Source organism: Leucopleurus acutus (genome assembly GCF_964270905.1).
Source record: "Leucopleurus acutus genome assembly, chromosome: 4".
Lineage (NCBI taxonomy): Eukaryota > Metazoa > Chordata > Mammalia > Artiodactyla > Delphinidae > Leucopleurus > Leucopleurus acutus.
The window spans coordinates 110,157,526-110,175,811 of NC_139146.1; the positions used below are offsets into that span (position 1 = coordinate 110,157,526).

The following is an 18,286-nucleotide window of genomic DNA, read 5'->3' on the forward strand; positions in this document are numbered from 1 at the left end:
CTTTGTATATTTTTGCATTCCACAGTCCCCATACAATATTTATTCATCTTTCCTTGGGGCTCCCAGTGCAACTTGCTTGTAATTCCATAAGATGCTTATCACATCATATTACAGAAAGTTGTGTGTCCTTTCTGTTCTGTTAGATAGTGAACTCTTTGAGGGTAAGGCCATGGACATAGAAGTTACTCAATAAAAGCTTGAATGAATGAATGAAGTCTTGCTCCTTTGCATATGACTCATTCTTCATTCATCCCAGAATTCCAAAGACTCTGACTCAGCTGCCAGACTAAGGCTCTACCTCCATCTGCCCACCTATTATATGATACTATAAACAGTAGTTAAACATTGTCTCTTTTTTTTTGGCCTCAGAATCTTTAATGAGCTATGAGAGCTACCAGGATGCAAAGCCAGTATGCTCTAAGGTCACATATGAAGATTTGATATTTTCATAATATTTGTCCCAACTGTTGTTTTGTCCATATTTCAAAGACCTCTTGACCTATATTCATCCTGAAATTGTTGACACTTCACAGCTCCCAAAAATCAACCACAGAAACATGGACTATTATGTGGCTTAATTTGGGAGGTGTGCCCCCAGCTTACTAGGAGAGTAACTTTCCTGTAGTTTACAGTCTTGACCAACACCTTTAAATAAAATTAAACCAATCAGCTTGGCAGGGGTCAGGTGAAAGCCCATCAGAAATGAACACGCAACATCGCTAAAATGATAAACCACTGGAAAATATAGTCAGTACACAGAGAACTTTTCAGGACCCCATAGATGGATGGAAACTGTCGCTTTATACACAGATACCATGAATTAGCTAACAAAAGTCCCTCTGTCGTGATACTTACTGATTAAAATGTAACTTCCTCTCAGAAAAAAAAATTAAACCAATCATTTTGATAACAATCCAAGTGTTAAATTCAGTTAAATATTGAGAAAACTCTGTTTTCAGGTTAAATTCTATAGCACAATTTTCCATCAGATACTGAGTCTGTCATGCAGATGAATGAAGAAGTGAGCAGATCTTATCCCAAATGCTTACATCCCTCTGCATTCCTCTTTTCTCCTTTCCTCTGTGCGAAAATCTGGCCCATTTTTTTTCCCCTTATGAATCTTGATCATGTTTGGCTGTTACCTATATGCTACCCCCAAGGAAATCTCCTCAGAGTTTGGAGAGTTAAATAGTTGAAGACCTAATAAGACATCAGGCATCAGTGTATGTTGTGGTGGAAGGACAGAGGTTGACATTGTAAGCAAGTTTCCTGCCTTCAAATAACACCAGGTAGGCAGCCAGCCCCCAGGCAGCTATGATGGATGTGGCCATACTAAGTGATGTGTTGAAGGGAGCAGAGAAATACTGGGGTATTGTTTTAAATAAAGTTCCTAAGTTAATTCATTTTTCCAAGCTCCCTCTTTACCTCCCTCCTTATCTCCCTTACTCTCTCCTTTCCTCTCTCCTTCCTTCCTCCCTCCCTCCCTCTCTTCCTTCCTTCCTTCCCCCCTTCCTTCCTCCTTTCCTCAAGTACTTATTGAGCAATTATGATGACCTAGGCACTCTTCTAGGCTTGGAGGAAACAGCAATAAATAAGACCAGATCCCTGTACCCTCACGGAGCTTACATTCTGGTAGAAGAGAGGTAAATTAGGCAAATAAATAATATGTAGTTTCAAGAAGAAACTATTTTATTTTATTTATTTTATGAAAAATAAAAATGAGCAAAGGGTGTGACAGTTCCTCAAAAAATTAAACATAAAATTACCATATGAACCACCAATTCCACTTTTGAGTATATAGACCCCAAACAATTGAAAGCATGGTCTCAGACAGATATTTGTGCACACGTATTCGGAGCAGCATAATTCACAATAGGCAAAAGATGGAAGAAACCCAAGTGGCCATCAGTGGATGAATGGATAAACAAAAGGTGGTGTATACATACAATGGAATATTATTTCGCCTTAGAAAGCGAGGAAATTCTGGCATGTGCTATAACATGGATGAACCTTGACAATATTTTGCTAATAAGTGAAATAAGTCAGAAACAAAAGGACAAATATCGTATGATTCTATTTATATGAGGTACCTAAAGCAGTCATATTCGTAGAGACAGAAAGTAGAATAGTGGTTTCCGGGAGCTGGGGAAAGGGAAGAATAGAGAGTTATTGTTTAATGGGTACAGGATTTCAGTTTGGGAGGATGAAAAAGTTCTGGAGATGGATGGTGGTGACGGTTGAACAATAGTGAAAAGGTACTTAGGGCCAATGAACTGTACACTTAAAAATGGTTAACATGTTATGTATATTTTAACAATAAAAAAATCAAAAAATCTTTTAAAAAATAAGCAAGGGGAAGGAGTAGGAATGACTTTGGTTAGGACTGTCTGGGGAAGGCTCCTCTGAGGAGGAGCTGACATTTGAGTTGAGATCAACTAGAATGATGATGAGAACATGGGATGATGACATAGGGGAGTAGTTTTGGGTTTTGTTCTAAGCACAACCTTGGGAAGGTTTTGGTCAGTTAATCTGATTTGCCACTTTAAAATATTATACTGGCTGCCATGTGAAAAGTAGACTGAAAGGAAGAAATCTGGAAGCTAGAAGACCAATTAAGAGACTGTGGCAGGGCTTCCCTGGTGGCGCAGTGGTTGAGAGGCCGCCTGCCGATGCAGGGGACACGGGTTCGTGCCCCGGTCCGGGAAGATCCCACATGCCGCGGGGCAGCTAGGCCCATGAGCCATGGCCGCTGAGCCTGCGCGTCCGGAGCCTGTGCTCCGCAACGGGAGAGGCCACAACAGTGAGAGGCCTGCGTACCGCAAAAAAAAAAAAAAAAAAAAACAGACTGTGGCAGTTGTCTAGACAAGTGACTATATCTTTTTAAGGTAGAGTCATCATGATTTGCTGATGGATTGGATGGAGGAGGGGCAGTGAGGGAAAGAGATGCATTAAGGATGATATCTGGGTTTTCAACTGAGTAACTGATAGGTCTTGCCATCCACTGAGATGGAAATGACTAGAGGAAAAGCTAGTTGGGGAATGGTAAGGGGTGTGGAGAGGCAATCAAGAGATGTGTTACATAAAAAGTGAAATCATAAACTCAGGGTCTAGCAGAGTGCTAGTACATAGAAGCCATTTATTAAATACTTGAATGAATAAATGCATGAATGAATGAATGAAACTTAATGGGTAAATGGAGGTAGGGAGGAATGAAGAAAGGAAAGTAAATTTTACAAAATATGAAAGAGAATATTTGGCGAAATGACATGATGGTAAAGACACCAGGCTAGAATTTGGGAGAACTAGGTTCGAGTCTAAGAAAATATTTCCAAACTTCAGATTCCTTCTTCCTGTCAGCTTTTAATCTGGGACCTCCCCCTTTACTCCTCCACAGGAAATGTGCTCACAGCTTTATTCACCCCGGTGGACAAGCCCATAACCCTTGCGTCCCTGTACAAGGTTGCGGAGCTCACAACCCTAACAGGGAGCAGCCAATCAGTGAGCTCCTACGGCAGGGAACAGCCAATCAATGAGCTCCTCTGACAGGGACGAGCCAATCAGTGAGTGGTTAGCTTTGCACTCACCAGCCACGCCTTTTCCCCACACCCATCACACAGGCTGGGCATCCCCGCAAGCATTGTGCAACAGCTCCCTCGACTGTCCAGACCAATTCTCATAAAATCAATTCCGCAGAGTGTCTCGGTTTTTAAGGGCCTGGCTTTCAGCAAGCAGAAGACAAGGTTAGTTCATGCTGTGTACTGGCTGGACTTGTGTTGACCGATCCACTAATTGCTCCTGCAGAGCCTTCAGGCTGGTTCCTACTGATAGTCACCAAGGGAGGAGAGAGCAACAGTGGGAAGAAACTATTTTTAAAGTCACCTTCACAGTTACAGAGGCACAGTGTAAAATGAGAAAGACGTGAAAATACTGTCAAACGGCCTCGCCGCGCAGGTTTTCACACATTAACCACCTTTGTACTGGCTCTTCTACAGGACTGAGGCTACAGAGCGCGTCTGAATCAGCCCTCTCGCCTGTTTCTCTTCCGGCAAAGAGCAGCCCACCAACGGCCTTCTCTCCGCAAAGCCCTCCTGCCTCCCCTACCGGTGGAACACCCAGCAACTCGGTCCGCCCAGATACAGCATCGGCCCGGACATCTCCATCCGCCAAGAACGTCTCCACAGAGCCCAGAGAAGAGGAACCCACCAGCCCAGCCTCCAGCTGGGAGGGCACAGACACAGACGCCTCACCAACAAGCGGTGGGGCCCACTTAACACCCACGCTCGAGGAACACACTTCAGACACTCCCGAGGCCGGGGTGGCAGCTACAGGGTCGCAGCCCCCCGTTGAGTCTCCCGCACTCACCTCCCCTCAAGCGCCAGCCTCATCACCTTCACCCCCATCAACCTCACCAGCAGAGGAGGTTCCCTCTGCCCCTGTGAGCACCAACCATAACTCCGCTGAGGCCAGCACCAAGCCCACAGGAGCGCTAACCACATCAGAGCCCCCAGCGGAGGAGCACATCTCTGGCCACGTAGCCACTTCACATGCCCCCGCCGAGCCAGTGCCCACCGAGACCACGGCCCAAGCAACTGTGCCCCCCAGAGTGACCTGTATGCTGATAGACACGGAGACCACCACTGCCCCCCCCGGGGTGATCATGCAGGAAGTGGAGCATGCGCTAAGTTCAGGTGAGTCTCTGGCTAGAACACGTGGCCTTGATGACACTGAGGTGCTAAGAATGCCGTTCAGTTGACCCAACACAATGGATTAAGTTTGAATTTTGGAGTGCAACACCTAGCTGAATTATAATTCCTAAGAATTTCCACAAGTGCAAACTTTACTTTTAGTCTCTTAATGATTTCCCCATGATAGTTCATTAATTGTGGCCAATCTTTATAATTTGTCTTCACGTACGTCTTCATGTATGTAAACCGATGAGACTGGTTAAGCAAAGGCTTTGGGTTGAGCTTCCTAGGTTTCAGTTCTGGCTCCTGATCTTGGGCAGATTACTTCATCAGGGTGCCCTTATTTTTCCTCATCTGTAAAATAGGGATAAAGAAAGCTGTATCCTACATGGTTCTTGTGGAGATTAAATGAAATGACATATAAAGTGCCTAGAATAGTTCCCGGCAGAGAGTAAGTACTCAGGAAATATCAGTTGTTATTATGATTTTGCTCGATGTATTAATGCAGTGTTTACCTCATGGAAACAGTCAAAGAAAGTAGGGCGGGGGGTGGAGAGAATGTGCTTATTCTTCAGAGTCACTGATATATTTCATGGGAAAGACAACAACTTTTGTGGAATGTCGCGTTTGTTTTTATTCTCCCAGCAGCCCTGTAAAGTTAGGATTATTTTTATCTTGATTTTGCAGTCTTGGAAATTATGATAGAGAGAGATTTAGGGTCTTTTCTGAGGTCACATGCATCTGACATTGAGGTGAAGTCTGGAAACTTCAGGGCATTGGGCAGGAAAAGGCCTTAGTAGGAACATTTGGCCTCTTGATTAAGAAACAGTGAGGTGAGAGCAGCCAGCAGATGAAGGGGGAAATGGAGCGTTAGGCCCTCGCCTGAGTCATCTTGCCAGGGGCCATGGACTCAGAGGGGAGTATTTGGGACTGGGCCACACAGCACCAGCTGGGGTCAAAGAAATGGCTGTGACCGAGGAGAAATTGACAGAAATTGACATCTTTTAACAAATAATTGATAAACAACCATTATGAATGGAAACTCTGGTACACAGTGGAGGTGGGGAGAAACAGAGCTCAGATTAACAAGACATAACTCCTCATGGAAGAGCTCACAGTTTACTAAAGGACAAGGTCCCAAAGAATTGCAAATTCTTATTTCAAAGGCCCAGTATCAGTGAGAGTCCCAACAAGAGAGAGAGATGCAATCAAACTGGGCTAAAGGAATGAATTACAAAGGTACAGCTGGTGGTGTATAAGAAAACCACAGGGGATCATAATTGCAGAACTGTCATGAGTCAGACCTAGGAGGAGAGAACAGTAACCAGAACCCAGAAGGAGGGTCTTGTAGAATAGACCACCCTGGGAGGAGTCGGGACTCTTGGGGGAGGGGCACAACTAACTCAAGGTTAACCTCTGGGAGTGAAGGGAATCTATACTCTGCCCTCCCTCTCCCCCCCTACTCTGATATGCAGCCAGAAGCCAAGGACAAGGAAGCCCATTGTGGTGCATACAGTTCAGCCTCCTGGAGGGCAAGTCAGAGAGCAAAGTGGAGAAAGGTGGAGAGTGGATCTGCAGAGGCAAAAGGAGGGAATCCGGCACTCGCAGTCCAAGCATAGCTTCCTCTGCGTAGCCCCGTCCCCATTAGCGCCCTGTTTGTACCTCCGGCCAGTACTCAGCACGCTGTGTTTAGATGTGTGCATTCTGTCTTTACTTTCTGCCACATCCCCACTTTCTGTCTGATACTTTCCATGCTGCCAGCATGCAGGGAATATCTCAAGAATGGACTCGGTACCTGGAGGAGAGTGGGCGTTGACTTCGGGTCCTCAGGTCTGTCCCTAACAAAGGTGCCATCCAAGAACAGGCTTGAGGCAGTGGCCCCATCTCTTCCCTCTCCTCGTTCAGACCTCACCCACCACCTGCACTACTTTCTCAGTCTTCTAACTGGTTTCCCTTCCTCCACCCTCTGCCCCCTCCAGGATACCATAGACATGGTGGATTAATATACTGAGCACAGATTCTGAGCTTGGCATGCAAGAGACTCCCTAATGTGGCGTAACCTACTACTTTTTCCAAGTCCCTCAGTTTCATGGGCTAGATTATCCAAGGCAGCCCTGTTCCATCGTTCTGGCTTGTGTTTTCGACCATGTGTCTTGATTTCCTCAACTCAAAGCCAGCAGGGCTAAGAGATACAAAATTAGTGACAGAGCTGGGTCCCGGACCAGAACTTTATAGTTCTAGGGAATATGGCCCCCAGTAAGAACTCCAGGGTAAATGAATGAAGGAAAGATTGATTGACTTGAGAGGAAGGTGTGACAGGTCAGAGGGAGATCACTGAACATGGCCAGTGTACATTTCATAGACCCAAGGGGATTCATCCCTTATGATCCATTAAATCAAAGAATATTTATTGTGCATCCACCAGGACCCGGTGCTTGATGCAAAGAAGTATTAATAAGCGTAAGACCTGTCCTCTGAGATTTCACAGTTTAAGAAAAAAGAAAGGACACAAGTAACTCTTAACACCACTCAGTTTCTGATCTAAGAATGAACCAGGGTGGGTGGGAGGATCTTTGAGCAGATGTGATACAAGCGATTCATTTCAAGGGTGAAGAAACTGCGTCCCAGAAGTTTGGAGTGACTCACCCAAGGTTACACCGCCCAGTTGTAAAGCTGGGCCCAGAGCCCAAATCCTTTAAACCACCACTGGGTCTTCTTTAAGCGCCAGCATTGCCGCACTGCTCCACCATCAGCCCAGCAGACTAGGCAGCACCCTGTGACACTGTGCTCACAGGTGACTATCTGCAGATGTTTTTGTTTTAGAGACTCTTGTGCTGCCTTCATAGTGGCAGTAATCATACTGCACTTTCGTCGAGCACATTGTCTTCTTCTGTATGAGTTCACATAGCATATTTCTATAATCCAAGGACTTGTCCATTCAACAAGTATCCAGACGTAGTCACCAATAAATAATTTAAAAACAAGGTAAATGTTATGGGAGTTAGATTTGACTGGCGGGATTAGGGAAGGTTTCATCATAGAGGGAGCACATGAACTGAGTTGTAGGAGGTGAAGGGAATTGCAGCCCGAGGAGAAGACAGGGCAGGGGAGATTCAGGCACCTGTGTGCTGCACATACCTGGGTGCAGAATCCAGCCGGCAGTTGCAAGCACGGAAATTGCTCTGGTCGGGGTATCTGGTACCCTCCACACTGCCAGCTCTGAGGGTTAATTCTTAGTCCTGGCATACCCGACCTAGCAGCAGCATTTGACACGGATGGTCACTGCCCTCATTTTGAAGCACTGTTTCCACTTGACCTCCAGGACAGTCTCTCTTGGTTCGTCACACTGCTCCTTCTCCGTGTCTGTCGCCTTACTTCACCCCCTCACCTTCCTACACTGGAGCACCCCAGGGCCAACACTGTCTTCCTCTCCCCCAGCTCTCCACACGCACGCTCTCCTCTTCTCCCCACACTCACTCCTGAGATGACCTCATCACATCTCGTGACTTAAAACAAACGTAAGGTAGATAGCTAGTGGGAAGCAGCCGCATAGCACAGGGAGATCAGCTCGGTGCTTTGTGACCCCCTAGAGGGGTGGGATAGGGAGGGTGGGAGGGAGGGAGACGCAAGAGGGAAGAGATATGGGAACATATGTATATGTATAACTGATTCACTTTATTATAAAGCAGAAACTAACACACCACTGTAAAGCAGTTATACTCCAATAAAGATGTAAAAAAAAATACAAAATAAAATTTAAAAAAAATGCCATCCACATGCTGATAGCCCGGAGATGTAAAATTCTGTCCCTGTTTTGTTTCATTGAACTAAAGACATGTCGACACCCAGCTGTCAGCTAACTCATGGTCTCCACTTGGGTGGCTCTTAGGCATTTCAGATGTCATACGGATCAGATGAATTACTGATTTCCTCACCCCTCCATCCAGTCCTCCCTCAGAAACTGTGGGATAATCCTAGACTTCTTTCATCTCTCACATACGCTGCATCTGGTCCCTCAGAACCCAGTTTCCTCTCACCCCTCGGTCCTCTCTCACATGTGGGACTTTAATACCCCTGTAACTGATCTCACTACTCACCACACCCTTGCCGGAGCGACCCTTTTCAAAACCCAGGACAGATCCTGTCCCTCCTCAGCTCTAACACTCCATTTGCTTGCCCTTCTGAATCAGAGTAAGAGCTGAAGTCTGTGTCACGCCTGCGGTGCTCAGCACACTCGGAACCCGCCCTGCCTCAATGCTCTCACCTGCTTCCACTTTCACCAGCAAACACACTGCAATCTTACGGCTTCTTGAACAGACCGCAGACACTCTTGCCCCAGGGCCTTTGCACTTACCATTCCCTCTGCCTGAAATATTTTCCTGCTGGGTCTTCAGTGGCTCGCTCCTTGTCATCAGGAAGGACTTCGTGCAGCTGTAATCTCCTCAGGAGCCTTTCCTCATACCCCTCTCTGAAACAGTAATCGCATCGCCATGGATCCCTTTATCCTGCTTTACTTTCCTTTTAATCACTTACCACTTGCTGACATCTCATTTATGTGGTGAGTAGGTGTCTGCTTTCTGCCACTAGACTGTCAGCTCCATGAAAGCAAGGATGTTGCTCACAAACGGGAGGATGTAGGTTACATCCCCAACCCCTGAGACAGAGCCTGACACATGGTAGACTTGAAATGACACTTGTTGGATAAATGTATGAAAGAGGCAATCAGCCAGTACCAGGGAAGCTATTTAATCTCTCTGAGCCTTGGTCTTCTCACCAATAAAATGGGATAAGGGTAGTCTCCAAATGATGGGGTTATTAAAAAGTTTAATGGAGATAAGAAACTAAAGACCCCTGTAACTGATCTCACTACTCACCACACCCTCACCAGAGAGACCTGGCGAGGGTCTATGTACAGCGTAGTGACTGTTGAGCTATGACTCTGCTGATGTCTATGCTTGTTATTTTACTATTATTTACCACTATCAGCAGCAGCATCATTATTGTTATTATTTTGCTATTGTGATTGCTATTATCATTGTTACTGTGTTTATCATAATGAAGACTGCCCATCATCTTCAACGAACTCTTACTGAGCTCTCACTGTGAGTCAGGCATCTGGCTAGACAGTGAAGATTTGGCCATGAATGAGACAGTCGCCACCCGTGTGGAGTTTACAGTGTCGCGTGTACCCAGCACGGCAAGTAGCCTGTAGATCCCAGGATGGAGTGTGGAGGAAGACATTGCAGAAGAAGCCGGAAGGAAGATTTCAGGACAAGTGTTAGAGGACCCTGAGTAACCGGATGAGGCAACTTACTTTACTTGACAAGCCATTGATAGTCACCAAAGGCTTTTGATCAGAGGCAGAACGTGTTCAGAATTATACTTACGAATATTCAACTGGCAGGAATCCATGTACGTAAACTGTAGGGAGTTCAGGACTGGTGACACGTAGACCGGTTTATACCTGGTTTCCGGTTGGCCGTTGTCACTGACAGACCATGTCATTTAGCTACTCTGACTTTAAGCTCTCTTCATTATAAACTGAACACAAGAGAGACAATCTTCCAGGGGTTTTGTTGTTGTTGTTGTTGGCTTATCATACCACAAAAATTGTTTCTTAGAATTATCCAAGGCAGAAGGAATGAGATTCACGTTCGTATGAGGCTTACTGAGAATATACGTGTTCTAAGAACTGGGCTTGTGACTGGCACAGGTAGCCCTCCATCTAATCTTCAGAACATTCCAGCGAGGTGAGCCGGATGGTGTATCTCTGCTGTAGGTGACAAAACAGGCACAGAGAGGTTTAGTGACTTAAGTCCTCACTTGAGTGACCAGGCTAGGATTCAAATTCAGTTCTCCTGAGTGACCCGAAGTCAGGTCTTCCTTTCACTGAACCCATCCTAGCTGAATTCGTAGGAATGAAAAGTTGGGAAGGACCTACGGCCTCCAGACCTGCTGTGGACATGAGCCACATGGGATGTTGTCAAACGCCCAGGGCTGCCAGCTGGGCCTGAGGGGTGGAGCTTCCCGATGGGAGGAGAAGCAGGTGGTAGCCGCCGCCATCCGAAAGCGGCTGTGCAGAAGAAATGGGTTTTCATTTTCGTTTTTCAGTTTTTGTTTTGCTTTTAAAGGAAAAGAGAGAGAGATGTGATGTGTTAAATATCGTCTGGGTTATTAAATCAGCGCTCTTCAAGGGTGGAAGCTGTGACTACAGTATGTTTGCGACATCCTGAACTGAACTGAACGGTGCTGTATGAATGCTTAAGGGATAAACTGATACTGCACACCAAGTTATACTCGAATCGTCCCCGATTCCTACATATGCAAACTTTAAAATTATAGTCACTCGGCTTGTTGCAGACTGGGTATTCTCTTTTGTCTATAAAATCCAAGTGGCCCCTGGTCTTATGCTGTCCTATGCTTTCCATTACAAAGAGAAGGACTCATAATGAAAATGGGTGAAGGCCTTTGAACTTTAATTTGCTAGTCTGACTCCAGATTTATTCAGTACAAACTGTGCTAATAAATACCCTGAAAGGAATGACACCAGGCAGGCACAGATATCTAATCCTCTCTGCATCCGTACCTGCAAGGGACTTTCAGCTGTCAAAACACCTCCTTATTCCAGACCAACTCTTAGGATAAATATAGATTTGAAAAATGAATTAATTCCTAGAAAAGGGGGAAGAATCATTTCTAAAGTATACATAGAAAGATTTTAGGAGTAAAAAAAAATATATGTATTGTAAGTAATACAATAGTAAGTTAATGACCATTATATTTCGATGATATATTCAAAATATATTAAAGGGGGAAATGAGGATTTAACAAAAAAACGTAAAAGAGCGTTAAACATTTATTGATCAGATTCTTCCAGATTGCCCAAAATATATCAGAAAGCAATAATCCTAAAAAATATTGTATCTATCCTAGACTCAGTTTTACAAATATTAAATCATGACATGCCCCAGGCCTGGCCTCTAACAGTGAATGGTACCAACATCTTTTAGTCCAATCCTCCTTCCTTCTCTGTGTTTTTTCCGTCACCGAGAACTGTTGGTTTGAACTCTTAGTAGGTCCCAAATTCACCCACTTCTCTTCACTCTCGTTCTCATGTCAAAGCTCCCATAATCCCACCACATCTCTCTTTTCCCATCATGCTGGCTCCTATCTTTGGTCCACATGGACTGCAAGGCTGACAAGAGTATGGATTATAAATCCTCCCTCACATTTTTTCTTTTGTGCCCAATTCTTTAAACTTAAGCTAAACCTCTAAGCTTGCTTACAGCAAGTAAACTCCCATAAGGAGCTCCAACTGTCAGATAGTATTTCAGGTAAAAAAAATATTCTAAATTCTTGTCTCTACTACTTTTATTTCTCCTTTGGTTTACTTTTACTGCCTAAATCTTAATCTGGTTTTAAAATATTTCCAAAATATCCTTTGAAAAATATATGGCAAGGTAATGAAATCAGCTAGGTACCATTGGTATTGTTATCTAGTAGCAATGCAACTCCATCACATACTTCGTCTCACCTTTCATTACATTTAGAGACTTTGTCTCCACGGAACACTTTCTTTTTTTCTGCTTCAAATATTTTCACTAGTCACATATGACTAAAATGATTTTAGAAATACTTCACTGAGAAAGTGGAATTTAGCTTGTAAGCACAGCTGCTGATATCATAAATGAATCTATGGCTTGTTGGCTCACTGGGAAAACTGGTTGGAATATTCCCGATTCCATATCCAGACTGAACTTACTGTAATCTTCTGACTCAGAAGAGCATGTCTTTTTGTTCAAAATAATAACAGGAAAGTGAGAACAGATCAGCACTAACCCATTGTCTTCCTCAGAAAAGGTTCTAGAACTCCCCCCCTGAAGTGGGTTGAGTCAGGAGTATTGCATGAGGAGAACACATAATGGATACTAAGTTGATATTGTCCTCGGTATGCCTTGTTCTCTGGTCCTGGGAAAGAAAAATATCGGCCAGTAAGAGACAGAGTTTTATTTAACAGTATCTTGCTTTTATCATCAGACCCACAGGCCTTCAGGGATAGAACACGGGCTCAAAATTTAAGGTGAACTTAGGTTAAAGTCATAAAATCTCAAAGTCCATGAAGTGGGCCATCAGAAATACTTTGCCATATTTCTGTTTGGTGAAATTATGCCGTCATTTCAAAGCCAGGCTCTAGGAGGGTAAGAATGTGACTTATAGTACGAACTTTGGCCTCAGGCTGCCTGGTTCAGATCTCACCAATGCCATTTACTAGGTGGATGACCTGGCAAGTTTATTCATCACTGAGTGTCACATTTTCCTCATCTGTAAAATGAGGGTAATAATCGTACTATAATTGCCTTATAGGATTCTTTTTAGAATTAAATGAGACAAGTCTATAAAGAGTCCCTTACATAGCACTAAATAAATGTTGGCTGCTCTTATTATTACAGTTGGGTCCCTAATTCTCAGTGTGGTTACCAACAAGAGTTTGACTCTTCTAGACTTTGTGTTTTGTTAACTTGAAAAAATAAAATGTTTGTGACAACACTTCAAGACTCCCAAAAGGATTATTACTGTAAAGATTAGGTAATCAAGGTCCATTTTAGCACCTGCCTATAACACAATACAGAAAAGGATAATCCAAAAAGTGTGAAAGAGAAAAGTAACTATGTTCACATTGGAAATAGTAGCACTTTCATGAAACTTGGAAAATCCAAAGATAAGCGTTGAAGAGTGCATACAACTAGAGATTTCTAGCTGGGAGAAAATAAATCATGGAGGAGGGAGGATACAAAAGCTGAGCTTACAGGATTTTGCCGAGGCTCCACTTGCACCTGAGGGTGGGGGATTAAGACCTGGAGGTTGCCTTCTTCCCCTAACTGGCATCAAAGTTTGGAAATTACTTTCTTTCCAAAGTTTTTAACTCTAAAACCTTGGGATCCTGAGTCTGGGAGAAATTAAAGCTTGGTAAATAAAATACAGTCTCCAAAAGCAGGTTCCTACCTTGCCTAGGTGATTAATTACATGGAGGCAAAGCTAAATTAACTAATGATTCTGCAGAGATCCCCAAGTCCTTGGGCTGCAGGAATTATAGTGTCGCTGCCCTTTGTCAAGATGTTGAGACAGGTGACCTGAAACTGACTCTCTGCTCCCCAGCGAGAGTCATTTTTCCATGATAAAAAATGATAAACTTGCACACTGCAAGCTTATCATTGCAAACAGGGTTAGGACTCTGTCTTGGGCCCTAAGAAGTTCCTCCCTTCCTTCTTGCCGTGTCCTTGGAACCAAGAAAATGCCAGCATGGAAGGCCTTACTTGCCAAGGCTGATGAGCCTCAAAGTGGTCTGAGCCTTCACCTGCAGACTAGATGAGTCTCAAAAAGGGCATATACCAATTTTTCTGGTTTATTTTCCCCTTCAGTATTGTTTTATCTGTGGTCATGTCTCATTTTCATCACTGGAATACTGAAGAGATAGAGGAAATATTAAAGAGACCAACCAAAAAACCTTCTTTTTCTGTCTTCATGCAGGTAAATGGCACCTGCGATACATGATTCTCCCCTCTCTATGGGGAATTTGCAAAGGGATGACTTCAGAGTTGAGATCCCCAACTTGGCCCCTTAAGTTGAAAGTCAGAGGCTGCAAAAGGCTGACTTCTCAGCCTACACATACCTCCTCCTTCCCACTGCCACACAGCTAGTTTTCCCCAACTGGAAAACCCCCAGGTTTTCAGGGTTTCCAGTATCTTTTTTTTTTTTTTTTTTTTTTGCGGTACAGGGGCCTCTCACTGTTGGGGCCTCTCCCGTTGCGGAGCACAGGCTCCGGACGCGCAGGCTCAGCGGCCATGGCTCACGGGCCCAGCCGCTCCGCGGCATGTGGGATCTTCCCGGACCGGGGCACGAATCCGTGTCCCCTGCATCGGCAGGCGGACTCTCAACCACTGCGCCACCAGGGAAGCTCTCCAGTATCTTTTTGATACTCTCAAGGCTAATTGCATTAAAGATACTCCGATAGCAGAGAGATGTCAGGATTTCTTTCCCTCTTTCTGATTTGACTCCTGAATAGAAATATCTTTGTCCTTCAGTCAAAGGATTTGATGACCTAACATGATACTGCTCACCCACTCACACTATAGATCAGAATTTTCACAAGAGGAGAAGGAGACTTCTCCTCATCCAGGACAAACAGTAGAGGGGATTCTCTGATCTTTTTTTTTAATTATTCCCCAGAAATCTCTCCAACACTGTCCCTCCATCCCTCAAGAGGTCTAGGGTAGGTCTGACTCAGAGCTGAGATCCCCGCTCATGTCAAGGTGTGGTTCTCTCAGCCCAGAACAGGTTATAATTCAGCCCAGGCTGAATTACATTTATTATATAAGGTAACTTTCAAAGAGTTAGGATAGGCTTATAAAGCCAGGCACTTTGACTCTGCCCTGCAGGAAAGAATGAGAAGCAGAAACTGACATGAAGCATGTTTAGGGACAATCATCAGGGCTTAGTTAGCATCATGGTCTTAGAAATACAGTCTCTGTTCATGTCTGCACTGCTACCCCGGGGGTTGGGTAAGTCAGGACAGCTGTCCCTTCTGTGCCACATTTCCCCTGTTTTGGCCTCCACCAAGAAGCAGTATTCATGAAGCTGCCACATTCCCTAAAGTAGTGACAGGTGTTGACACTGGCCCTGATGACCCCGACTCTCTGCCCTCCATTCTTCCTGGCCTTCTCCAGGGGATCTGAGGGCTGTGATCTACCCCCAATCCAGCATCTCACCCCGAGTTTCTTTGTGAAAATTTGGTTCGTGGGAGCAGCGTTCCCAAAAGTATGATTTAAGTCCCTACACAGGTAGTATGCAAGAGGATGAACCTTTTTCATTCTAATAAATCTATGTTTTTGTTTCAGTATGAATTTGAAAAAAAAACTAAAATAGCACATCAAACTCATGATTTCATAGCTATCATTGCTTAGGGTGTGGCTATATGTAGTCAGTATCTAAAGAAAAATAATTTAATTTAAAGACAGATATTAGGGCTTCCCTGGTGGCACAGTGGTTGAGAGTCCGCCTGCCGATGCAGGGGACACGGGTTCGTGCCCCGGTCCGGGAAGATCCCACATGCCGCGGAGCGGCTGGGCCCGTGAGCCATGGCCGCTGAGCCTGCGCGTCCGGAGCCTGTGCTCCACAACGGGAGAGGCCACAGCAGTGAGAGGCCCCGCGTACCACAAAAAAAAAAAAAAAAAAAAAAAAAAAAAAAAAAAAAAGACAGATATTAAGAAAATAATAGTATCAGTGATGTGGACATGGCACAAATCATGAGAGTGGTATAGAGATGTTTGAATTTTGAAAACATTGTCGTGACATAGAAGATGGGGTCTTGTCTTTGTTTATTGCCTCAGCTATCAGTGCCTTAAGGCTTTTACTTGGGATAAGACCAAGAGGTAGAAAATTTTAAAGACGGCAAACCCGGAATTCAAAGGTATCTAGTCCCAGCTCTGCCACTGATGGAGTCTGATCTCAACCAAATCTCTTAATTTCTATGTTATCATCTGTAAAATGAAGGGGTTAGAGGCAATGAACCTTCTTAATTTCCTTTCAACAGTAAAATTATTCCATTGGTCATGATCAGGCTGGAAGCAAAACTTGAGCTTGAGATCCGCAATCATTTCGAATACTAGGGTTGGCTCCGATCTTTTCTGGATTCAAGTTTCTTCCTGGCTTCAGAGTTTTTATGGATAAGAGATGCCCAGAGACTGAGACCTTTGTAATGCACTTCCTGATGGACAAAGCATTTTAAATACACTGTTTAATTTGTAAAAGCACTCTGAGAGGAAGCAAGCGATTCATCAAAGTTGGGCACGTAGTAAACAATAAACATCAGTTGTGTGAATGACTGAACGAATTCTCACTTTACAGGTAGAGATAGGGGCACAAATGAGGCCATAGAGGCGCAAAGGAGTAAAGCGACTTGCCCAAGACTGTTCCGCTAGTGCATGTATAAAGCCAGTCTTCACGCCGGGTCTTCCGGTTACTCACAGAAAGTAGAGAAGCATAAGTTTGGGGAATCCAGCCTCAGAGGTTGAATCCCATTTCTGCATACTAACCAGTTGAATAGATGTTTGTTAACTGCTTTTGCTAAACTCCTAAGTGGAGATACCTACCCCACTCTGCCTCGCTCAGTGCCTGGCACAGGGAACTGCAGTAAAGGAAGGCTGCTGAGACTTTTATGACCACGATTGTTTTTCTTAATGCTTTTATTACTGTTCTTGGCACAATACTAGAGCTGTCCCCTGAGAAATGTTGTTAAACCAAGACTGAATTCAGTCTTTAAGGAGAGTCTGTTGATAGCATACAGATGTAGGGGTCACCCCTGTTTCGGGAAGAATTCTTACTCCCCGTGGGCTCCTTTTGGTCTGGAGAGCACTGAATGAGAGGAATGCTCCCTGACGTGACGTTGATGGGAAGCTGCTGTGTGGACATCAGCTTGTCAGGATGCTATAGGGAAAGGGGATGAGGGGCACTGTTTGCTATTCTTAGAAACCTAGCCTGGTTTACATTACAGGTGTCAAAGGAGAGCTGGGGTTGGGCGACCTAAACAGGTAGTTATAAAAAATTCCAGGTGGGAACGAGGCTTCATTTGTGTTGGGAAAGATTGTGATTGTAAGTGAAGTAAGGAAATTTTAAAACCATGGTAACCAGGAACTGTGCCGACTTGTGTGCCCCGTTTGGCATTGATTACAAACGTGTGCTCCCTGCATCCTTCAAGTACAGCTGATGTGCCTGCAGGAGAGAGAAATGAAGAAAAAAGAAACACACACTTGCTTGGGTGAATGCAAATCTTTTATCACCTCAACAGAGATTTGTGTTTCTAGTATACATTTTTAACTATATGCTACCCAAGTAGGTAAAATGCTTTTAGATAAAAGCAAAGCCAGTCCCCAAACCAGGGCTTCTGATGACAGGAAGTGGAAAAACATAGATATTAGGGATCCTGCCCAAGGTTTGAATCCCAAGTCTGCCCACTGACCAATCCTGCAAACTAACTAGCTTTTAAGAAATAGTATAAACATGAAGTAAAAGATTCCAATTGTGGTCATATTTGACTAATTTTAATAAAGTTTACCTCTGCCACTGTGTGAAGAAATGATTAAGCAGTACTTTAATGATTTAAAGATTTGAGGAGATGGGGCAGCAGAGAGAAGGACTAACACGGAGACAAACTTGGATTGTGCTAATTAAAAACAGTTCTGTATTGGGCTTCCCTGGTGGCGCAGTGGTCGAGAGTCCGCCTACCGATGCAGGGTACACGGGTTCGTGCCCCGGTCCGGGAAGATCCCACATGCCGCGGAGCGGCTGGGCCCGTGAGCCATGGTCGCTGAGCCTGCACATCCGGAGCCTGTGCTCCGCAACGGGAGAGGCCGCAACGGGAGAGGCCCGCATACGGCAAAAAAAAAAAAAAAAACAAAACAGTTCTGTATCATATTTGCATGCAAGCTGTATGCCTTATAAAGGAGTTTTAATTTTGCATCATAACTACTTATAAAGTTCAATTTAACAAATAGCTACACTTTCAGAAGAATCAGTTATTTTTTTTTCTTTTTAATGTCCTTTAT

The 18,286-nt window shown here is 44.3% G+C and overlaps 1 protein-coding gene across 1 annotated transcript in view; it reads left to right on the forward strand.

The window, feature by feature from the left end:
- The window catches only part of PARM1 (prostate androgen-regulated mucin-like protein 1), a gene marked incomplete at its 5' end in the record, with an annotated part of 98,140 nt that overhangs the window by 61,145 nt on the left and 18,709 nt on the right, over positions 1–18,286 (forward strand). Inside the window, one exon of the mRNA XM_082838255.1 lies at positions 3,993–4,688. Within this exon, the coding sequence (XP_082694381.1) occupies positions 3,993–4,688 (696 nt within the window). The remainder of the gene's footprint in view (positions 1–3,992; positions 4,689–18,286) is intronic.